Here is a 25,150-nt window from a genome sequence, read left to right as displayed (position 1 = left end):
TTTTACTGTTGGTCTCTAATTTAAGTGTACCACGACAAGGGATTGTGGTTTATATGGACACTTTACTTTGAAACCTGTAACCTCATTTGGATGGTCCGTTTTTTACAAGTTCCACTAGTACTTGAAATTAAAAGCTTTATTCTATTAGTTGGATATAAGATGTGTGTGTGTTTATGCACATATATTAACTCAAACTTGATAACTTTATTTTTCAAATTTCTATTTTCTTGTAATCTTGTTCTGGTTGATCAATTCATTTTTAATATAAGTGTGTTCAAATTACCCACTATATTTTGCAAAATTGTCTTTATAATTGTCAGTTTTTACTTAACTAATATCAAGACCATGTTGTTAGCTGCACAGAAGTTCATGATAATTATGTATTCTTGGTGGATCGATACTTATATTATGTAGTGTCCTATTTTTATCTTTATTAATGCTTATATTCTAATTTTTCTGATATTATTAAGTCTCTCCCATCTGTTGTGTATATGTGTGTGTGTGTGTTTGTGTGTGTCTTTGCCTGGTGTATCTTGTTTCATTCTTTGTTTTCAAATTTTCAGGATCTTTTTAAGCCATGTATCTTGAAAGAAGCAAAGAGCTTAACTTTTAAAAAATAGACCTTTTAAAAGAGATAAAATTGTCTCTATTTTCAAGTAACAGGATTGTATACCTAGAAAATTTGGAGGATTCTACCACCATCAACCATAAAAACCCTCTGAGAACTCATAAGTGAGTTCAGCAGGTTCACAGGACACAAGATCAACAAGCTAAAATCAACTGCATTTTTATATACTAACAGCAAACAAGTGGAAACAAAAATTTTTTTAATGCAAACCATTTACAGTTGCTCCAAAGAATATTAAATATTCAAGTATAAATCTAACAAAAATGTATGGAATCTGTATGATGAAAATTACAAGATGCTGATGAAAGAAGTCAAAGGTGATCTAAATAAATGAAGAAACATTACCGTGTTCATGGATTGGAAGACTCAACATAATAAAGATGTCAATTTTCCAAATTGATAAATAAGTTTAATGCAATTCCTATGAAAGTATCTATAAGATTTTTTTGTAGACATAGTTAAGATTATTCTAAAATTTATGTGAAATGGCAAAGGAACTAGAATAGCTAAAACAATTTTGAAAAAGAATAAAGTAGGCAGAGTCAGTGTACCTGATTTCAAGACATATGTTACTACAGTAATCAAGACTATTGTGGCATATATAGAGGAACAGACACACAGATCAGTGGAGCAGAATAGAGAACCCAGAAAGGGACCCACACAAATATGCTCAACTTATTTTTGACAAAGGTGCAAAAACAATTCAGCGAAGGAAGGATAGCCTTTCCAACAAATGGGCTGAACCAACTGGATATCCATGAGCAAACAAAACAAAACAAACAAAAGAGCAAAACCCACCTAAACCTAACACTGTATGCAAAAATTAACTAAATTGACTCAAGGTGAATGATAGACTTAAATGTAAAATGCGAAACTATAAATGTTTAGAAAAAACAGAAGAGAAAATCTTTGTGACGTACAGTTAGGCAGAGTTCTTAAATTTGATACCAAAAGCACAAATCCCTAAAGGAAAAGCTAATAATTTGGACTTCATTAAAAGTAAAAACTGTATTTCTGGGAAAGACTCTCTTAAAAGGCTGAAAAGAAAAATTACAACTTGGGAGAAAATATTTGCAAAACACATACTGGCCAAATGATTTGTGTCTAGAAAACATAAAGAATTCTTAAAGCACAATAGTAAGTAAACAATCAAGTTAGGAAAACGGGCCAAAGGCATGAACCAACACTCAGAGAGAATGTACAGAGATGGCAAGTAAGCCCGTTAAATGATGTTCAACTTCATCAGCCCTTAAGGAAATGTAAATTAAAACCACAATTGAGTTATCACTAACACCTATCTGTATGGCTAAAATTAAAAATGGTGACTACACCAAATGCTGACAAGAATGCAGAAAAACTGGTTCACTCATACAATGCTGGTAGGAATGTTAAATGGTATAGCCACTCTGGAAAATTGTTTGGTAGTTTCTTTTAAAAGTAAACGTGTACTTACCATATGACTCAGCAGCTGTACTCCTGAGGATTTACCACAGAGAAATGAAAACTTATGTTCATGCAGAAACTTGTACATGACTGTTCATAGCAGCTTGATTCATAATAGCCCAAACCTGGAATCTATCCAGTTTTCTTTTGATGGGTGAATGGATAAGCAAACTGGTATATCCATGCCAAAGAAAGTACTCAGCAATAGAAGGAATAAAATATCAATAAACGCGACAACTTGGATGAAACTCGGGAATAATGATGAGTGAAAAAAAAGGTTACATACTGAGTGATTGCATTTACATAACACTCTTGAAATAACAAAATTATAGAGATAGAGAAAAGATTAGTGGTTGCCAGGGGTTAGGGATGGGTGGGTAGCAGTAGGGAGCCTTGTGGTGATGGTACAGTTTTCTCTCTTGATTGTGGTGGTAGTTCCAGGAAGCTCTCTCTGTGCAGGCTGTTTGTTCAGGAATCTTTTGCACTTTGCCATCCAAAAGGAAAGATAATGACAACCTGAAAACTTTCTGAGAATGTTGTTACAATTGAAAAGTAGTTTCCACAGAAGATGCAGAAATTTGTTTTCTTGGAATTAATCATGACATGGAATCTACAGTATTGATCAAGGAGAATTACAGTTTAATTTCATATTCATACAGTATATGGACAATAAAAATTATTCCTTCTGATTCAATATGTGAAATGTTGGATCTCATCTGGATACATTAAAAAGTCATTCAACTTTTAAGAAGGATGTAGACATGTGGCCTTTTATCAACTAGATTTCCTATAATGTTGATTGGAAAATCATTCTGATAGCTATCCTTCTAAAATTTTAGGAGGTAAAAGATTTAAGATTGCTAAATGTTTTCCCTTTGACTTACTCGGGACCACCATTAGGAAAACATGTAGTTCTGAAATAATTGTTCTCCCATTAAAGAAGGAGTTGGAAAGGACTTCTTACTTCAAGTCCTTTCCTGAAATATAAGTTTTTATAAATATCCATCTGTTTGGGTTATAATTTCCCTTATCATAATGGGTATGTAAACACACATCTTGGTTTTTAAATATGGGTTTTTAAAATAAATAATGCAGGATACACCTCTTGAATGTTCTCAATATATCATCGATTAAAATGATACTAATCTATAGGAGGCAGATGCAAAACTTGGATAACAGAATTTTTTTGCTAATTAAAAAAAATATAATACATTAGTAAATTCTTTTAACAATTAAATTTCATTTCATAATTGTTTATTGTGATTAGTGATATATTTGAACGTATCTTTACTACTGTCTTTGCTTTCTTTCCCTTTTTATAATTTTTCTTCTTGTTTTCTGCTGAATTGGTAAATGCCTTTGTTCCATTAAATATTCTTCTGCTTATTTTGAAACTATAAATTACATTTCTATCCTTGCTGTTTTTACCCCTATATTTTTAACTATGTAACAATACATTTCCATTAAAAGTTTTAAGTTATTCGTTACCACCATTCTCCTAAACACACTGAGGGTCTTGGCAAGATTTAGCCACTTACAGAACAACTCCTGAAATTATTATTATATAGTTTTAGTTTTTCCTCTTTTTCTAAGTAAAACAGTTAATTATTACAGTCAGTGGTTAACTAAGATATATCCACTTATTTTGTCAGTTTCTTTGCTTATTATTATTTCTTTCATCCAATATCTTCCCAGCCCACCTAGTTCAAATCCTCATTCTTACTAGCTGGGAGGCATTAATATTTCTGTACCTCACTTTCCTCACTTTAAAATGAGGTTAAAAATTTATCTACCTCATATTATTATTGTGAGGATTAAAAATAGCTGATGCATGTAAAGCGTTAGATATTGTTATAATTATTATTATTAGGCTCTTTTCTTTAAATTCAAGTTAATCCTTTAATGGATCTACGAGGGGTAAACTTCCCATGGGTGAAATATCTTTATTTTGTCTCTCTTTTGAATACTAGTTTAGTTTTGGCATGAGAATCTAGCTAGATGGGAAATTATTTTCTTTCAGCAGTCTGGATAATTATTTCATCTATCAATGCTGTTGAGAAGTGGGCTGCCAGCCCAGCTGCTATTCTTCTGTAGGCAACCTGTCTTTTTTCTCTGGTAGCTTTTAGGATTGTTCTATTTGCCCTTGATGTTTTTACAGTTTTCCTACAATATGGATTTATTTTTATTTATGCTGTGAACTTTCAGCCTGAGGACATGTCTTCAATCCTGGAAATTTCGCAGTCTCATCTTTTCAAATGTTGTTCCTGTCTTTCTCTTTCATCTATTTTCCCCTGGAACTCCTAAATATTTGTTTGGGAGCGTCTCCATCTATTATTCATGACTCTTTAACTTCTCTTAAGTAGTTTTTGTCTCCAGGTGCTGCATTCTGTGTGAATTTCTCCGCACTTTTTTCCAACTCTCTCTTTGGCTGATTTCAATCTAGACTTTATCCCATCTATTGAGATTTTTAATTTCAAAGAGTGCCTTTTTCCAAAATTCCTAATCAGTTCTTTTTCATATCTACTTATTCTTGAGGATGTTCATTATTGTTGGTGGTGGTAGTTTCTGCAAATAAACTTCTGTAAATAAGCCATGCAGTGAGGTAAGGAAAATTCAGGACCTTTACCAGCTAAATCTTCAGGAGGGTGAATGCTTTAAATTCATTCTATTTTATTTAGCTATAATTTTCACGAACCAAGTGCCTATTTTATTTAAAAATTACTCCACTGCAATGACAAGGATTCTTAAAATGTCTTATTTTCTACTTAGCTACCTATTTTATCAAGCTCAGGGAATCCAAAATGTGTCAGCAACAAAAATACTCACACTGCACACACATTCCCAGGAAAATCAAACTGAAGGGTAACAGGCATGCAAGAATACAGTACCCACCCACCCCCCCTTTTTTTTTAACTGATCCCTTATTTCTTCTCAGGCAGTGCAATGGGCCCAGGTTAATTTGCCTGGCTCACTGAGGACAGTAATTAGAAACCCAATGGATTCAGAACATTACTGGCTTAGGCACCATTTTGACAACCTGTCTCCGAACTCCCTTTGGAAAGCCCCGCAAACTCATTCTTCTATGCAAAGGCGTCCAACTTTTCAGAGAATCAGAAGGAATGTTAGGAAACATTCTCCTTGCCAAGACAATACTAGCAGCAAAGCATTTACTCACTGGTCCCTTTCAGTCTGCAAAATACAGCCAGGTGTCCTGGATGCGCTTTACTGTTTCCCAAGGGTAAAATGGTTTTAAGCTAGGACACTTTATTAATTCTGTTTCTTCAGGGGTTCAGCCTGAAAGTGTCCCTTTTATCTCAAAGGACTCTAAAGCCTTCAAAAAGTTATGTGCTGGATGATAACTCCTCATGTGAAGATCAGCCTCTGAAGTGCTGGTCTGGACTGAATCTCACATCTAATGTTGATTCTAACTAAATATGCTGTGGGGTTGGTTAGTCACTGAACAATGGGCAAGGAAAGCTTTAGTTTTCAACTTTTTGTACATGGCATTAGCTATGTTAGCATTTGTGCTTTCAAATAAGTTTTTAACGTCTGATTTTTTTCAAGGAAATGAATGTAACTATCGCATATCTTTATACTTAAAACAAAAAGGATGTGTATTATTACTTTAACCCTTATTACTATCCTGTTGTATGGCTGTAGCAGTGTTTGCAACATGAAATGCAAGAGCCCCTGTGCTTATCGTTTCCTTTATAAGTCCTTATATTCTCATATTCAGTTCCAAGTACCAAGTAGGGTAGATTTCTTGCTCATGAGTTTTATTTATGGGTGATTGTAGAATTTTAGATTTGGAAGATGATGTAGACACTAACGTTCTGATATAGATAGATAGGGTAACAAAGCACCAGTAAAGTCAAGATCAAACAGTTAACTAGTATCAGGTCTAGGATTAGAACTTATGGTTCCTAACTCCCGGTCTAAGGTCCATGAAGGCAGAAGGGCCTATAAATAAATACAAATATTTGGTCCATTCAAAAACCACCTGAGATATCCCTTATACTTCATAGTGAGTCTATTAGTAGTATAAAAATTGTTACTTCTGACATGTTACAAACAAAATCAACAATCTCCTGGACCCATTATGAGGTACTTAAGAACTTTTTTTGAGGGCTTTGAAAGGCAAAGGAAGATAGCCAAAGGAGCTCTCTGCAAATGGGCAGCTTTCCCAGATAGCCCCAGAAGGAGAAAAGAACGAACAAATTAGTGAATCAGAGTTCTTTTAATAGTTCTTTTATGATGTCTAATTGTGAGTGTAAGACCCTATGACTTCATCACAAAGTCTAGCACTCTGGTTGAAAATCTTGACTAAATCTGCACTCTTTCAAGACACTAAAATTCTGTCAAACTCTTGTCCCTTCAATGAAGAGACATCTACAAAACTCTGAGGTCATCATTCGTGCAAAACCATACTCAGAATCACAGAGATCACCATTACAGGTAGTATATTTCCAAATAGTTAGTGTGTATCAAGCAATCTTTTTTTGTTTGGGCTGTATTGGCTCTTTGTTGCTGCGCATGGGCTTTCTCTAGCTGCAGTGAGTGGGGGCTACTTTGTTGCAGTGGGTGGGCTTCTCATTGCGGTGGCTTCTCTTGGTGCAGAGCACGGGCTCGAGGCGTGCGGGCTTCAGTAGTTGCAGCACGCGGGCTCAGTAGTTGCAGCACACGGGCTTAGTTGCTCCGCGGCATGTGGGATCTTCCTGGACCAGGGCTCAAACTCGTGTCCCTTGCATTAACAGGTAGATTCTTAACCACTGCGCCACCAGGGAAGTCCCCAAGCGATCTTATTTAATCCATCTAGTAAGCTGGTGTGGTAGATCTCATAATCGATATTGCCTCCATTGTATAAACAAAGAAACTGAGATTTAGACAAGTTATATGACTGGCCAGAGGTCACGTAGCCAGTAACACAGGGCTGGGATTTGTACCCATGTGTCTCTGACTGCAGAGTTTAGCTCCAAATCACTATAAGCTCCATTTTGTTACAGGTGGAAATGAGAGTTTATGAAAGAAGGTATTTCTGTACCCCCTGTGCCTAGAACTGTGCCTGACACCTAATGGTACTTAGTAAATATTGGCCGGATACACAAAAGGATAAATTCACGAGGGTAAAAAGGACTGCCAGCATCTTCAAGTGGGTTTGTAAAGCTACCAAATTTACAAGGTATGCTTGACCCAAGAAAGGTTTTCAAACAAGTCTTTGCTGTTACTTTGTTAGTCTCTCCCAAATTGCTTCAAAGCTGTCACAGTGTAAACTGCAAGGTCCAAAGCTTTCTACTGTCTATTTACTCTCAGCACGCTGTGCTGTTTAGTTGTAAACTGGTGAAGATACTATGTGGCAGGAAATATTTTTATTCCTGGAAAATAAATTTAGGGAATACGCCTTTTTTCAATCCTTGCTGTTCTCCAGTGTCTCTTAATGAATTTGCAAGAAGTATATTCTGAATGGTTAAGCATGGCCTCTTGAGTTGGCCTGGGCTGGAAGCCAGGCTCCATCCCTTATCAGCTGTGTGACATTGGTAGAGTTACCTCTGCCTCAGCTTCCTCATTCAGAAAATGCTAGAGTTGTGGGGAAAAAATGAGTTAATTTATATCAGAAGCGTGGCCTAGTGCCCAATATATAGTACGCGATCTATAAATGTTAGCTATTACTACATCAAAAGTATCTTGTTTCCTTCAGTGTATGGAAGGAAACCTCATTCATTCATCAACAAACAGGTATTGAGTGCCCCCCAGGTGCCAGCCTCTGCTCCACGTGCAGAAGATAGAGAAACAAAGTAATTGTCTGCTTTCACGGGCCTCACATCCCAGAAGGGGACACGGAAGATAAATAAAATAAGATGTACTGTGTGCCTGGTGGCAACACATGACTCAAAAAAGGATAAGATGGTGGAGGAGGATTATTTCACACAGGCTGGCTAGGAAGGTCTCTGAGGGACACACCTGAAGGGAGTTAGCAAGACCCTATGGATACCTGGGAATAGAGCATTTCAACAGAGGGTATTTCTGGCTTATTACAGCAAAGAAGAAAAAGGGAAAAGGCAAGGAGGCCAGAAAGCAGAGTGAACAAGGAGTGGCAGAAGACAGAGCCAGGGAGGTAGAAGCAGCAGCCAGACCCTGCAGGAGCTTGCAGGCCATGGTGAGGACTTTGGATTTCACCCCAAATGAGAATATTTGACTGACATATTTGAAAAGGAACAGTCAGGCTGCTGTGTGGATACTTGTCTGTAAAGGGGCAGGGGCAGAAGCAGGAAGACCAGTTAGGACACTATTGCACTTGTCCAGGTGAGGGAAGACAGAGGTTTAGCCCATCATGGTAACAAGAGGAAAATAAGTAGTGGTCAGATTCTGGATATATTTTAAATGTGGCGCTGACATGGTTTGCTTTGGGCTGAATCTTAGGTTTGAGAGGGGGACAGTCAAGGATGACCCCAAGGTTTTTATTACCAAGGCACTGGTAGATTGATTTTTGCCATTTCTTCTGTTACTGGGACACTGGAAAGGAAGAATATATTAGGAGTCTCCAGAGAAACAGAACCAATAGCACATGTGTATATATATGTGTATATATATATATACACATATATACATGTGTGTATATATATATATATATATAGAGAGAGAGAGAGAGAGAGAGAGAGAGAGATTTATTATTAGGAGCTGGTCCATGTGATTATGGAGGCTGACAGTTCCCAAGATCTGCAAGGTGAGTTGGCAAGCTGCAGGTCCAGGAGAGCGGATGGTGCAGTTCCAGTCCCAAGGCCAGCAGGCTCACAACCTAGGAAAAGCCAATGTGTTTCAGTTCCAGTGTGAAGGTAGGAGAAATCCAATGTCCCAGTTTGAAGGCAGTCAGGCAAGAAGAATTCTCTATTATTTGCAGTAGGGTCAGCCTTGTTGTTCTGCTCAGGCCTTCAACTGATTGAACAAGGCCCACCCACATTAGGGAGGGCAATCTGCTTTACTGTCTATTGATTTAAATGTTAATCTCATCCAAAAACACTCTCACAGAAACACCCAGAATAATGTTTGACCAAATATCCAGGTACCCTGTGGCCCTATCAAGTTGACACATAAAATTTACTACTATGGAGCAGAAGCAGATTTGGAGAGGAAATAACAGTTTTGCTTTGGACATGTTAAGTTGGAGATATTATTAGACCTCAAAGGAGAGATGTACTCAAGCAACTGGGTGCATAGACCAGTGTCCTTGAGATGCAGTACTTTTCTTTTCCCTTGTGCGTCCCATATGCAATCCTGATATGAAATTCCTTGTATTAACATCGACTTTAATTGATCTCACTGCCCTACTTATTAAGATTAAATGCTAATTTACCAACACTGATTTAGCTATATCAGAAAACGTATTTCTTAAGACATCATGGTTTCTCATTTTTCTGAACCCCTTCACTTTTGCTGTTTCATCTTTCTGGATGCCCTTTCCTCATCTGTCCATCTGGAAAATATTTTTTAAAGATTCATGAGATGATATCACCTATTCCTTGAATCTTTTCCTAAATCATTTAGGCAAACTTCAGACTACAGACACTCTCATTCTTCCTTCTCTTCAGATTCTCCTTCTTTTCCTTTCTCTATTGTTCTTTCTTTCTAGAAAATAGAAAGTTTTCATTTTCTCTCTTTATTATATAAGCATACAATTAAAGCAATAAAGAAAAGAATAAATGATAGTAGAAAGCAGCTAAAATCCCAAAATAATGATGAATAACTAGCTTTCTAGAGTTTGCTAGATTTATATACACAAAATTACATAATTTTATAAAATAAGAGCATTTTTATAAACTGCTTTTGAAAATCAATTATATGTCATAAAGATTTTTAAATGTCAATCAATATAGCTGAATATGACTCATTTTTAACAGTTGCTTATTTGCGTGTATGGATATAATATAGTTTTCCCATCCCCCAATAGTGGTTTTCACTTTCTTTTTGCTATGATAAGTAATGCGATGATTCATGTGTACAATAATATATGAATCCTTTAAATTATTGCATATAATTCATTGTTTGGATATTATATAATTTATTTAGCCAGTCCCTAATTGATGTATATTTCAATTATAACACACACACACACACACACAGTTGAAAGAATGGAAGGAAGGAAGGAAGGAAAGAAGGAAGGGAGGGAGGAAAATTAAAATTATTGGCTTATATAATTGAAACTTATATAATTATATAATTGAAACTTCTAGGGCATCTTGGCCGTAGGCCCACCTGGATTCAGGACAGAAATGATGTCACGAGGACTCTCCATTTCTTGGCTCTGTTTTCCTCTGAGTTGGCTTTATTTTCAAATAGGCTTTGTCTTTGCTATATCAAAGCTGGCCCCAGGCAGCTCCAGGCATTTACCGTCCTTAACTTCCATGATTCCTGGAGGAGAAAAATGTTCCTTTCTGGCATTTCCAGCAAAATTCCCAGAGAGAGCTTTAATTGGACCAGTCCGAGTCACACGTCCATCTTTGCATCAATCACTGTGGTCAAGAGGAAGGTGATCTGGGTGACCACCATGCCCCTGCAACCAGGGAACGTTCAGTCTCCCCGCCCCACTGCTAAGTTCATGGGCTGAGAATGTAGGTAGGAGGGTTTGAAAAGCTATAAAGGTGTTCTGTTACCAGATGACATGTGCATGGTAATTGAGAAGCCAAAAGCAACAATACTTAAGGAGATTAACATAGTTTAAAAAAAACACCAGTGCTTGTGTCAAAAAAAACCCCAAAGTTTTTAATGACTACAGATCTGTATAATGTCCATGGCTGGAACTTCATTTTAACCAACAGAGGCCATATTGCTTCTACTTTAAGGTTGGGTGACCCTGACCCTTGCCAATCAGCCTTTTCTTCTTGTCTTTTTGCAACATCTGTCAGTTACTAATCTACCGATGGTGAGCAGAACTGGATCAATAAACTTCCCCTGTCTGAGCAGCCATCGCTTCATCCTTGTGCCTCGTCTGTTCCTTATGGCGCCTGAGGTATTACAGGCTTTTTCCTTTCCCCATGCTGAAGATTTTCTTTAACAGAGAATTGGCAGGAGGGGATGTAAAGAAATGAAAAGCGTGGCAGCCAAAGCTGAGACCTTTGTTTTAAATCTCACAGGCGCTAACTAATACACTGATCCTAAAATGGTCACATTTCCCATTCGATGATTTTCTGGCTTCCCCAGAAGCCAAAGTATAACCAGAGGCATGACTGGACCAAGGTATGTGGATGCCTGGATAGGTTAATCATTTGGTGGACCTTGAAATCACTTTGTTTGGCATTTACTCAAAGAAGAAAGTGGGGGTAGCAGAAGAGGTTCCATCCTTAGTAGCTGTTCCCCCTCCATAGTCCCAAATTTGTATATCCCACTCAGTAAGACAAAACCCTTGTGGTACCAGGACATACCCTTCTTAGCAGGCAGATTATCCACCGTCTACCTTCGCGTGACTCTAGGGTCTCGCAAACCCCACCCCACCACTACACCAGGCAAACGATGTTAGCATGCCTTCCAAACAGGCACACTGCTCCCCCAATGTATTTCTAGACAATATGGTTTTCTCCACCTCAGCGCACACTTAGTTGGGTCATCCTTATACCTGCCCAGCTCAGAGAAAAGAAGAGAAATTTGAGGAAGCGGACATTAACAAGTGGATCACTAAATTTTGGAGCCAAAGTTAACCAATTCGGAGCCAGTGTGAACCAGAATTTGGTGACATCAAGAAGAGTGAAATGATAATATGTGTGTGATGGAGGACGAAGATTGGGTTGGGGAGAGAAGGAGAGTTTGCCCGCAAAACAAGATGAAACATAAAACTATTTTCAAACACTTTGTAGCTGTGGAACCCTTTCTTCAAAGGCAATCTTACTCCAATTTGAGTTGAGTTGAAGAACAGCTAAGAACCAACCAAGTCCTCTCCCCGCCATGCCCAGCCCCTGAGGCCCCTCCCAGGGAATTCTTAGGGCTCAACGTGGCTTAAAAACTGCTGACCTAGACTGTCTACTAGAGAGACAGAAAAGAATGCACTTTGCTCAAAGACAAACTGATGTTGCTTAGGCTTTGTTCCAGTGTTAAAAAGGGAGTGTTCAGCTGAGGAACAGGCAATATTAAACCATTAAGCAGATAGCTTTGGGCGATTTTTCATCAGACAATGAAAGTGATGCGTTGTATACTTAAACTGTTGTATCTTATTATTTTTTACCTTTTGAATGGCATGTGCAGAACGGTAAATCTTCCCTTAATATTGGCTGTCATTCTAACTAAGCTTAGGTTAATTTTTTTTTTTTTCCAATCCCCTTCTCACAGGTTTTGTCTTAACTGTGACAAACCCATTCCTATGACTCCCTCAAACTCTGGTCAATCAAGAGCTGACTACAGTTATGTTAGCCTGTTGTATGATTTATCTTTCCTTCTCTCCACTAGATTATTAAGCTCCCCTGGGGAGGAAAATGTTTCTGTTCAAGTATGCATACCTTGCACCTAATATAGGACTTGTCAATAGTCAATAAATATTTGCTGGATGGGTGACAATAGCAGCAACAGAAGGGCTCCAAGACACCACCACCACCAACAACAAAACACAAAGCTGAATTCAGACAGGTGCATAAGACAGAGGCTTTGGTGTTGATCTGGATACAAATTATGTAAACTCTTTAAGCCTTCATTTTCTCATCTGTAAAATGGGGATAATAAGATGGTGGAGGGGCTTCCCTGGTGGCACAGTGGTTGAGAATCTGCCTGCCAATGCAGGGGACACGGGTTCAAGCCCTGGTCTGGGAGGATCCCACATGCCGCGGAGCAACTAGGCCCGTGAGCCACAACTACTGAGCCTGCGCGTCTGGAGCTTATGCTCTGCAACAAGAGAGGCCGCGATAGTGAGAGGCCCGCGCACCACGATGAAGAGTGGCCCCCGCTTGCCGCAACTAGAGAAAGCCCTCGCACAGAAACGAAGACCCAACACAGCCAAAAATAAATAAGTAAATTTAAATTATTAAAAAAAAAAAAAAGATGGTGGAGTTACATCTTTCTCAGGCGTGTAGTTGTAATCACCTTAAAACCCTTACACCATCCATGAAGTGAAATAAATATACATGGTGTATTACATTCCTCTACTGATTCTGAGCAACTTCCCTCCCTCCCTTTTTCATTTCTGAGCACAGAAGAGAGAGATGGAATACACACATACACACAAAACTGAGAGCATGTAGTTGAACTCATGTTAGAGCACATTTGGGCCAATTCTAGTTTACGTACCTCCTAGGGTTGTTGGGATTATTACATTGGTTAACACAGGAAAAGCCTTGCCTAATATCTGACCATGGCCATGGGTGTACAATAAACATGAGCCATTCCCCTTGCTGACAGACAGCTGATGCTCTGAGAGAATCTGTAAGAGGCTGGCTCTACTCCATTTGCCTTTCTTCCACCCCTGCACCTCTCTAAGCCAATTTATAGATTACCTCAAACCCCTGAGAAACAGCATTTTGAAAAAATAAGCCACACCTGACTATGATTTTCTTCTACTGCATTCAAATAGTTTCTACAGAATGGTAGTGCAGTTTTCCTCTCCTCGGGACTACTGTTGAGGACTGGTCACAACTCCCTTTCCCATTTTGTAATTTTGGTAAACTGAACCATTCACTCTTTCATTTACTCATGCTCTCTAACGCAGTTACCGCGCTCTGTCACGGCCAGGCCCTGTGTTAGGTCCAAAGACTAATAGAACACAAGCGAGAGACAGACAAGTAGATCGACAATTATAATATAATGTGATAGTATAAGTGCCAAGACAGAGAACTGCACATCATTTTCAGAGCACCAAGAAGGTGACTAACCCAGAGTTGGGGCTGAGGCAAGCCTGGCCAAAGACAGCCTCCTGGAAGAATTTCTCCTTAGCTGAAACCCTCCTAAGCATTGCAGCAAGAGCCTTCTGTTAAAGTGAGATCTGGGTAAAAGTCAGTGATCTTAATTTCATAGAAATGTAGACCCTTAAAATTAGAAGGAAACTTAGGGACCTTCTTCTAATGTCGTGTTTCTTCAATAGTGTGTGTGCTCTGGGGGTCAGAGAGCCTGGATTCAAGTTCAGACTCTGCCACTGTTCATCTCTGGTTTGGGGAAAGTTCCTTAAGCTTTCTGTGCCTCAGTTTCTTCACCAGTGAAGTGGGGGCCTAATAACAGAACCTGCAATAGAGCAAGTTTTCAGTGACTGTTGACCATTAAAATTATATCCTAGGCCATTGCTGATCACCAGTAAATGTTTACTACAAAAAAAGTACAATTTTTCAGTTCTTTGATTATTTGTTAAACAAGTTTTTTTGAAGTTAACAATCTGGCTGCTGATAGGCCTCAATAAATAAGAGATTTTATAAATATTTTCCCCAAATTTCAGAGGTCTTCAACGTCTTACATGGAAGCCAGACCTTGTTCAAGGCAGATGCCTTGTTATCTCAAACTACTTAGCACTGGGAATAGAGGCACATGTGAAATAGAACGAAAGGCTTTTAAAAAATTTGTCTGCCATGGACTTTAGATAACTTTCTCCTAATAACCATAGAACTATTATATACATATTAAGATACATGAACAAGAAAATAAACCCCATTAATTCACATTCCTCTCAAATTTATGACCTGGTCTAGAGCTAAGTAAACCCTTTTGTAATTAAAAAGTGAAAATTAATCACATAAACGAGTCTTCTTTTTTTTTTTTTTGGCTGAGTTGGGTCTTTGTTGCTGGGCGCGGGCGGGCTTTCTCTAGTTGTGGCGAGCAGGGGCTACTCTTCGTTGTGGTGTGCGGGCTTCTCATTGCGGTGGCTTCTCTTGTTGCGGAGCACGGGCTCTAGGCGCACAGGCTTCAGTAGTTGCAGCACGCGGGCTCAGTAGTTGTGGCATATGGGTTTAGTTGCTCTGCGGCACGTGGGATCTTCCCGGACCAGGGATTGAACCCGTGTCCCTTGCATTGGCAGGTGAATTCTTAACCACTGCGCCACCAGGGAAGTCTGTGTAAATACGGTCTTGTTAGGAATATTTAAATACTTAAGGAAACAAACTTTTGAAACACCCCTTGTCCATGGGGATGTCACCTACATACAATTGGTTTACTAGGTAGAAGGAGCTCATTAAAGTAGCTCCAAGAGGCCAGTAATTGTTAGACTAGACAGAGTGCATGCCTCAAAAGGTATAAAACTCTAAATCTTTAAAGATATTACATAGTTAAGATTTTCAGTTAAATAACTACTGACCTTTCTCCCTAATAAGGAGGTTTTATTATACAGAGATAGACATTAACATGACACTCAAAGTACTAATGCTGAAAAAGTCTAGTCAAATTCCCCCTTCTGGGATTTTTGCCTTTGTGTTGCTGCTTCCCTACTGCTTAAAGGTCAGAATTCAACACATCCAGTTAAGGTTAGGGAAGGGTCTTGAACCTGGGTGCTAGTGATTCTGGAAAAGCAGATGGTAAGGCGAGTGTGGTCTCTGTCACAGACTACCTGCCCAGGCAATTGTGAACTTAAGTAGATTTACAACTGCCTTCGATATTTAGTCTCTCCTACACAGAGCTTTCTAGAGTGTGTTTCATTCTGTGGGAGATAACAGGACTTTGGCACTGCTAGGCTAAACAAAGTTAAACATGCTTTGTTGAAAGATTTCTTGCGGCCTTCACCATGGTAATGAATCTTTGAGAGAGAGATGCCGTACAGATCATCTCCTAAACTTACTTGACTCAGAAACCTTTCTGGTGAAACATCTTACAGGACCAGGTTCTTCAGAACACGCTCTAGAAAACAGTGTTATTAATACATCTGCTGCATTGCCAAAGTAAAAAGTGTAATCAACTTGAATCCTTTCAATGGTAGCCTGGTCCCAAGGATATAGTCTAGGCTTCTGGATGGCCTTGCACGGTCTGGCTCTTGCTTTTCTCCCAGCCTTGGACTCATTTCTAATCACACCCTCTCACACTCATGCTCCTGTGAGAGGAAACGAGTGTGGATTTGCTGAAACAATAGGTCTCAGAGCCTTGCTCCACTCTTTCCTAGCTCCCCACTTCATACCCCCGACCAACCTTAGCTTGGCTCATGTCTACCCAGTTTTGAGCATGAGTTCTGGAGAAGCCTGCTTAGACCTCCAAGCATGCATTTGAGGCTTCTTTTACGTGTTCCCATACCCACTTCATATTAGTCCCTGCATCTACTGCCCTGAGTCTAGTTGGCCATCATTGAGGTTGGGACCGTGTTCTTCCTTTATTTCTCTTTATTGAAGTATAGTTGATTTACAATATTGTGTTAGTTTCATGTGTACAGCAAAGTGATTCAGTTATACATATATATGTATATATCTATATTCTTGTTTTCAATTCTTTTCATTATAGTTTATTACAAGGTATTGAATGTAGTCCCTGTGCTATATACAATAGGTCCTTGTGTCTGCCTATTTTATATGTGGTTACTGTGCATCTGCTAATCTCATACTCCCAATTTATCCTTTCCCTCTCCTGCCCCTTTGGTAACGATAAGTTTGCTTTCTACAATAAGTTTGTTTTCTGTCTGTGAGTCTGCCTTTGTATTGTAAATAAGTTCATTTGTACTATTTTTTAGATTCCACATAAAAGTGATATACTATGATATTTGTCTTTCTCTGTCTGACTTACCGCACTTAGTGTGATCATCTCCAGGTTCATAGGGACTGTGTTCTATACACTGTCATGCTGTATCCCCAGTGCCTACCACAGTGCCTGGCACACAGCAGACCATAACTATATTTGTGGAATTACTGAAGTGATAGCTCTCGTCAGATGGTTGAGGGCACACCCCACTGCTGCTAGTAATTCAGGACTGCCTGGGTCCACTCTGTGGGCACATACAAAGGTTTGCTTACCCGTAGGTGGGCAGTAGGGGATTCCTATTCTCCCTTGGTCACCAAGTATTCTTTAGGGGACAATTAGGAAGCCAGTGCTATTGATCCACATTAATAGGGCTGCAGAAGTGGCACATACACTGGAGTTTCTACACAGAGACCTCTTTCTTGACTCTGAGACACTGAGCCCTATCAGATGGACATGGGAGGATGATGCAGAGTTGACCTAAAGAACAGGGAATCTGGTTCAACTTCTTAGAACTGCCAGCTTCGGCTTAGAGGCAGAGCCTCAGGACAACCTGGCACAGGTACTTCTTCATCCAGCCCTTCTTCTCTTTGGCATCCAGGGAGATATCATCAAAGTCTCGGGATACAACCACGTCATTTCTTTCTCGTCACTGCTACGGCATCTCAGATTTCTTCGCCATTCTAGAGCAATAGCACTCATGATGTGTCCAATAGCTCCCATCCGGCAGTTCGGCTTTGTAGCAGGCTCACATAAAAGATAAAGAAGGTCATGATACCAGGGTGCTTGGTAGGGAGAAGGGACTAAAATCGCTTCCCCAGAACATGGACTTCTCTATGACTTTCAAGGAGTACTTTACGATGGTGACCAGCAAAGCTGGCAACCTTAGAAGAAGATATCATGAGAATCTAGAAGTAGCCAGTATAAAAGCCTTTGCTTCTTCTAAAGTCACTGGAGTAGATGAACATCTCTAATTCAGGGTAACTTGCCTATATTGCTCAAGACTTCAGTCTTGTTCACTTCCTGCTTTTTTCTTCTAATCGTCCTGCACAGTTAGGATGGGGTTTCCGACCTCAAGTGTGTCACAGTGGAAGACTTACTGCACAGGTCAATTTCCTCAAAGACTCGCCCCCATTCGCCATCACACAGCTTCACAGTCCTTCTTTTCTCGGCATTTCGGTCTTGGAGCTCATGGCTGCCACTCCCACTATCTTGACGAGATACAAGATTGGTGCCTTTTGTGTGTGTGTGTATGTACATACACCCATGAACAGTCAGCCAGCCTTTTTGTGTGTGTTGTAGTCCACTCATGCACTAAACTCGGGCAGCAAACTATACTGTGGCTGTGCAAGAGTAGCTCCACTTGTCTTCGGGGAGCTCTGGGGTAAAGCCATAAAATGTGATCCTCCACCTGCTCATGCCTCAAAGGGAAGGATGCAAATTCTTGTGTATTTTTGGCTTCCTTTCATCATAGGAGAGGTAAACAGCTCAATGGGAATGCACGTTGCTGCTATCGTTGGAATATTTTTTTCAGAATGACAAACTCTCAGTGAAAAGTTAAATTCTGAGGCATAGGAAAAAAGCTAGAATTAGAACCCAAGTCTCCAGACTGAAGACTCAATGCTCAAGACCCTCAAACTTGCTGCCTCTGTAAATCAAATTGCAGTCTTGTATGGGTGATATAGGTGCCACGGGGGGAGGAGGGATAAGAATTAGACTCTAGTACAGAGCGAGGAGAGTGAATGCAGAGTCATAGCTTCCTCTCTGCAGTGAAACCATATGTTTCCTGAATTAATACAGATATTATTTAGTGAACATGTGCAATAGACAAAGGCCACTTCGTGATGTCTTTTTCTTATGATTTCTTATAATTTTCTCTATGTTTTTAGAATCAGAACTGACTTTTTGCTATAGAACTCAGTTTAATTTCCTAACAGACTTGAAGGAGGGGCAGTTAGTTATGATCCACAAAGTTGTATGGTAACTAACTAGCCCTCTGAAAAAGTATGGCAACTTCAGTGAAAGATACTCTTTCACATTGGTTTCACTGCTTGGAGGTAACCTCACACCATGCCAATCAAGATTTTGCTGCCCATTTTACCAGATAATTCAATGGATATTAAAGATACAGTTTACCATATAGACCTGATTAATTGAAGAAAAATATAGCTTCTTATTGCTGACACTATGAGGTTAGAAATAGCATCCTATGCTAATCTGCAATGCCAAGAAATGAAGATGGTTTAAATCAGATCTCATGACTAATGCATGAGATCCGAAATTCTTTTATTCTTGGCTATTTTAGAAAACTGAGGTGTATTTTTACCCAAAAAAACTAATTCTATAAGATTTATTGAGATAATACAAAATGCCTTATTATTAACAGCTCACAATCAAGATTTTTGTCCTACTAATGATCACAGAAACAGTTTGTCCATTTTAATTTTTTCAAAATTACATATTTGCAATGGGTTAAGTCCAGATTCAAGGATATTATATTTGATCCTTAGTTGTTGTTAGTGGGGTTTTTTTCTTTTTTGGATACTCAATATCTGGGGAGATGACAGAAAGTTTAGATTACTTTCTGTGGTTGTTCTTCCATTTTAATTGTACTTATTGTGAATTCACTTAAACAGAAAGTGTTTTTGTTATGACAAACTGTGAAATACTGTGTTTTTCCTATAGTTCTAATCCATGAAATCTGCAATCTTTCCACTTGATTTACGAAGGACCCTTAATTACTGCTGTCATTAGCACCTAGTGTTCAAAACAGTCTGTTAAAATGTACTGTTCGTCTCACCTCCAAGTCCCTGCTTGCTTTGTTTTAATTTTTTTCCAAGGGTAAGTAAAACAATAATTGCCCTAATAGCAACAATCATTATGTACAGCCAATTAAATAATATTCCAAGTTTTTTGTTGCCTATTTCTTTTTGTTCATAATTTGGCATTTGTGTGTTAAGACTGGCCTAGAGTTTGAACAAGTGTCCACAAGCAGGGTTACTACTAGCGAGGACTTATTACCTGGGTTTTAAAAACAAGCCACTCATTTGTCTTCTTTCCATATGGATAGGGGTAACAGACAACTGCTGCGAAGCTTCAATGTTTCTGCCTGGTCATGCACAGTTCTGCAATATAATGTATAAACGTATAACAACAACTTTGGATCACTTGATACCTCGTTTGGAATAAGGAAATTAAATCCAGCCAGGCGCGTCCCCACGGTCGTCCGCGCGCACACACATACACACATATACACAGTCGCGCGCGCGCGCGCACACACACACACGCGCGCGCGCGCGCGCGCGTCAAAAGTTGATTCATTCCCGAGATCCCCCAGAATCTTTCTTTTTCTCTTTTCTGGCAGCGCCGGCTTCCCAGTCCGGGTGGCAGTGAGGTTGGGGGCGTGGGAGGGGCGGGGAGGACGAGCAGAGGGAGGCGGGAGCCGGGTGCCGATGCGCGCCGCACCCGCTCCTGCCGGCGGAGAGTCCGCGCCGGGTTTTGCGCCGTGTCCCCGGGCTTGTCTCACGGCCTCCAGCCGCCGTCGCTGCCGTGTTTACTGAGCTCGCGCGTCCTGATATCACTCCGCTGGCATGGAGGAGGAGGAGGAGGTGGAGGAGCGAGAGGAGGAGGAGGCGGCGGCGGCGAGCAGTTGATCATTGTGATGGTGGCAGGAGCAGCGGCGGCAGCGGCAGCCCAGCCGAGCGTTAGGGGCTGCTCTCCGCGCGGCGTTTTGCAAAGGACTTCACCGATCTACTTTTGCAGTCGCCTCGGACTGTCCATGTGTTTACTTCCCCCAGCCCGAGGATTCGATATCTAGGTTCCTGTGAAATGCAACTGAGCAGCCAAAGTACTTTGAGAACACGGGGCGGCATAAACACCAAAACTTTTTTTGTGGAAGGAAAATGCAATAAGCAAGCTTGCCGTTTTCCGATGCGGTGTGGAGTGAGTGTGTGTCGCGCGTGTCCGCACTGGAGGCATATGCTTGTGTGTGTACATGGGGTGTGTTTTTCGGTACGTAGGGAGAAAATGCTTGCCAACCACCGGAAATCTCCTGGAATTTATTAGAAAATAATGGATTATAAAAAGAAGGCAGGCGAAGAACGGATCTTCCCTTGAGTTGCAACCCGATTTGCTGCTGGCTCAGTTTGTTGTGATTCTTTTTGTTGATAGGTGTCTGATGGTATTCTGATAACACCCCCCTTTTTTCCCCTCGAGCTTTACAGTTTAAAAAAAGGAAACAAAAAAAAACCACCCCAAAATCTCTCCCCCTTTTTTTCGCCCGGTCGGGATCGCTGTTTCCATCCATGTGCTTGCGTCTCCCCCGCGTTCCACTTAAACTATTTTAATCCTTGGACCCAAGGAGGAGGCTGATAGGGGGTGGATAAAAAAAGTTCTTCCAAAATAGTGTGCCCGGGGAGCAGGATGGGGGATTTCGCAGCCCCCGCTGCTGCCGCGAATGGCAGTAGTATTTGCATCAACAGTAGCCTGAACAGCAGCCTCGGCGGGGCCGGGATCGGTGTGAATAATACTCCCAATAGTACTCCCGCTGCTCCGACTAGCAATCACCCGGCTGCCGGCTGCGGCGGCGGCGGCGGCGGCTCCGGGGGCCCCGGCGGCGGCTCGGCGGCCGTCCCCAAGCACAGCACGGTGGTGGAGCGGCTCCGCCAGCGCATCGAGGGCTGCCGGCGGCACCACGTCAACTGCGAGAACAGGTACCAGCAGGCTCAGGTGGCGCAGCTGGAGCTGGAGCGCCGGGACACCGTGAGCCTCTACCAGCGGACCCTGGAGCAGAGGGCCAAGAAATCGGGCGCCGGCACGGGCAAGCAACAGCACCAGAGCAAACCCCAGCAAGATGCGGAGGCTGCCTCAGCGGAGCAGAGGAACCACACGCTGATCATGGTGAGGGCGCGCTGGCAGCGGGCACGGGGCGCGCGCGTGGGGGGGGGGCGTGGAGCTTCTTACACGGGGGGCAGGGGGATCTGATTTGCACGGCGGGCGAAGTGGGCTGAAGCCGAAGGGTTAACGTCAACTTTTGTGAGGTAAACGCTGCCGTCGCCGCTACCTGTTCATCTGTCAGGGTTGTCAGATTTGGGGAAGAGGGGGCGAGAGGGGGAGAAGCCAGTCACGACTGCGAGGGGCGGAGGGAGCCTGGAGGAGCGTCGGAGTGAGGCCCTGGAAAAGTTTTACCCCCCTCTCCCTTTCTTAGATACCGATTTGAAAGAGTGAACCCAGAGTTGAAACCTCGCTCCTCCTCTTCACCGCTCCCCACCCCACCCCTCGCCTGGCCGCCTGGGCTCCCCAGACCGGTCCCCCTTCGCCCACCCCTCTCAGCACGTCCGCCGAGTGCAGGGAGAAATGGATGCTGTCGCAGATTCTGGGCGGGCACCAGGCCCTCGAACCTGGGGGGAGGAGGAGGGGGAGGAAGGGAGATGCTCTCGCCTCCTCTCCCCAGCTCACCCTCTTTGGGCTGAGAAAGTCTGAGAGTTTTGTGAATGAACTTTGAGGTGGGTGAGAAGCAAGCGAAGGTGGCTGCGCGCGCGCGTCCACGAGTGCGCGCGCGGATGCGGGCGCGAATGCGCTCCCTCGCAGCTCGAGACCCCGGGCCGGCCCGGCAGGTGGAGCGGCTCCGAGGGTCGCGGCACTCGCCGGGGCTGGAGGGGAGAGCGACGCCCTGGGCTTGCGCGGAGAGTCCCCGCCACGCAACTTCGCCGGGCATTCTCTCCCCTCCTCCTCTTAAACTTGCTTGCACACAGCCTTCTCCGCTGCTCTCCCGCCCCGCTCCCCGCCAACTTTCCGGGCCAGTCTGATAAGCCCGGAGGAGTGGAAGGTAGCGGGTAGGTGAAAGAGGCTTAAATGGCTGGGTGGGTGGGTTGGAGGTAGGAGGAGCAGCCAATGGCTTAACTTCTCCGGGAGGAAGGGGCAGTTCCCACCCCCTAACCCTGAGGGTAGAATCCTTTCTCCTATCTCCACTCTCCGGTTCTTTTGCTTTCCTTTCGTGGGGGGGAGCCGGAAGCTTGAGAAAGGTGTCTGCAGCCCCCTCCACCGCCGCACGGCCCGGATTTGGGCTGCGCGCGTGTGCGGAGTGGGGCGGGCGGTGGGAATCCGGGAGCGTAGCGGGGCCGCGCGCCTTCTCGCGTTTCCCCTGCAGACCGCACCTCGATCGGCGGCGCGGGAGGCCCCCTCGTTGTGCGGCTTATAACACGCGCACGTCCCCGGTCTGGGGGTCGTCGGCGTCGGAGGTGGTGCGGGTGCGGGCGCGGGCTTTCGCTGGGCGTTCCGTGACAAAGAGCCGGCTTGGGGGAGGGGAAGAGGAGAGGCCGCCGCGCTCACTCCCCACCCTCCCCACCTCCCCCCACCCCGCACGTGAAGAGGAACAATTTGTTTATCTTGGGCTTCAAGAATCCTTCCCTCCTCCCTGCTCTCCGAGGACGCCCAGCCCCTCCTCCCTCCCCTCCCTCCTCGGCGCGATCCTGCCCAGTCCCGCCGGCAGCACCTTCCCTCCTCCCCTTCCTCGCTCCCCTCCGTACTCCTTTTCCTCCTCCCACCTTCCTCGAGCCCGCCTTCCCCCTCCCTTCTGGAACGCGGCCGTTGGGGAGGGAGCGGGACGCGCTTTGTCCGCCTCGCGGCCCGGCTCGCCCCGGAGGCCGCCCGGCTGGGAGGGGCGCTGCGCCCCGAGGCCCTGCCCCTCCCCCGCGGCCGCCCCCGCCCCGCGGGCCCGCGCTCCCCCCCCACCCCGCCCCCCGCCTCCGAGCTAGCCCGGAGCGCGAAGAATAGGCGGACTCGGTGGGGAGGGAGAACGACGGTCATAGAGTCAGGGAGGGAGGTTCTCGCTTTACAAACAGGAAGCCGAAAGCCACTGACACACTGTAGCTTTTCTGATTGTACCCGGAGGCGGGGTCGGACCTGCATCTTGACTGTATCTCGCATGCCCTGCTGGTACCTATTTCTCTCCGGGTCCGCGCCGTCTCCCATTCCCCGCCCCCCCTTCGCGCTCTGCCACCGATGGGGAGACTCACTTCGTGAACCTGAGACAAGTAGTATTTGAAAGGCGCTGAGAATATCTTCGTTGCCTGCTCCACGCCCTCTTTTCCTGTGTTTGTACGCCCCACACGCTCGGATTGCGTAGGAATGGGCTTTTCGGGAGGCTCCAAAAATCTCAGTCCCACGGCCTCTCTCCCGACCTTTGGGGATGGAGGACTGTTGTGGCGTTACCTCGCCAGCTGACCAGCGCTGGAACAAAAAGCCGGTGCCCGGTCGCTTTTCATCGCGGGCGAGAGCAGTAGAGTTTGCGGCCGGAAAGTTTTAGCGTTTGGGTTGTGTTCTCTCGAGGGTGCCATGTCGGCCCTGGGAGGGTAGTGGGGGCACTCCGGGTGCGCGCGCCTGGGTTATGATACAACCGCAGGTGGGAGCAAACCCAGGGTCCTGAAGTTACCTGGAAGGAGGTAGCAAGCCCAAGCCAGAGCTTACTTTTGAAAATGCAAAAAGATAGTGCTTACTTGAGTGGATGAGACCGAAGCAGTAAATTTCATGGTGAATCCCAGTTCAGCAAGTTGACAGACTTGAAAAATGATTGCCTGACAATTACATTTTTCTATCAATTTTGTGAGAATAATTTAGCGTATCGATTATACCGATGTACAGGAGTATGTTCTACCTTTAACTGTATTTCATATATGCATCTCCCATTGATATAAGTGATCCAAGTGATGAGTGTAATGAAATTAAACAGCCTTAAACCTTAAGCAAAGAGTTGCATGTGAATTCTAGGTACCACAAAAAAGAAAGGAAAAAAGTTAACGTTCTCCTCTACAAGTTATTTTTCCTTTAAAAATAGTTTAAAATTGTACATTGGCCCCTGAAATGAAAGAGTATTTTAACTTAGCCTGTGTGTGAGATAAAATCTTGAGAACAGGTTGCAGAAAACCACGTTAATCTTCCATTTTTGAATTCGCTGTTGGATTTTAGTTGGGCTCTGGGAGGGGGGCGGGGCACAGAGCAATTATAATTAGTTCTCAGATTGAGCTATTTGGAAACCCCTAAAGGAAAGCCATAATCAACCAGAGGCAAATAATAATGATGGTGATGATAAAAATAAAGATGAATAGGATTCTTTTCTGTTTTATTGCTATTGTTTACCTTCTGAGGGCCAGTATGTCCAAAGTGCTAAATATTGATTAGTTCTCTTTCTGCTTGGCTTGGATTAAGAAGGCAGTCTAATCAAGGCTTTACCTCTTTTGATTTGTTTTCTTATACATTTACAAGCATAGGCATGGAAAGCAAACAAGCAAACCCGAAGCAGGGTGGGTGAGGTGAAATAGAAATCTTCCTTTGGCTTTAGGCTGCTGGGAGGGGCCTCAGTTTTGTGTGGGTCCGTAATAGCCCTGTTAGAGAGTGGATAGCCCAGGCCTGGGTTGGAAGCTACATTACTTCAGGTGAAAGGTAGTTTCTGGACATGTAGTCAAATGACTCTCCCCG

The 25,150-nt window shown here is 43.0% G+C and overlaps 1 protein-coding gene across 3 annotated transcripts in view; it reads left to right on the top strand.

Annotated features, from left to right (window-relative positions):
- The window catches only part of MAML3 (mastermind like transcriptional coactivator 3), a 622,841-nt gene that overhangs the window by 171,338 nt on the left and 426,353 nt on the right, over positions 1–25,150 (top strand). For 2 of the 3 annotated variants that reach the window (XM_033402243.2, XM_004263581.4), the window contains exon 1: positions 20,142–21,574. The exons of the other annotated variant lie outside the window; for it this stretch is intronic. In XM_033402243.2, the coding sequence (XP_033258134.1) occupies positions 21,098–21,574 (477 nt within the window). In that variant the 5' untranslated portion in view covers positions 20,142–21,097. Of the gene's footprint in view, positions 1–20,141; positions 21,575–25,150 lie in introns of those variants that run through there. 3 annotated transcript variants of the gene reach the window in all.

Source organism: Orcinus orca, chromosome 4, assembly GCF_937001465.1.
Source record: "Orcinus orca chromosome 4, mOrcOrc1.1, whole genome shotgun sequence".
Classification (NCBI taxonomy): domain Eukaryota; kingdom Metazoa; phylum Chordata; class Mammalia; order Artiodactyla; family Delphinidae; genus Orcinus; species Orcinus orca.
This window is presented reverse-complemented; position numbering and strand designations above follow the sequence as displayed.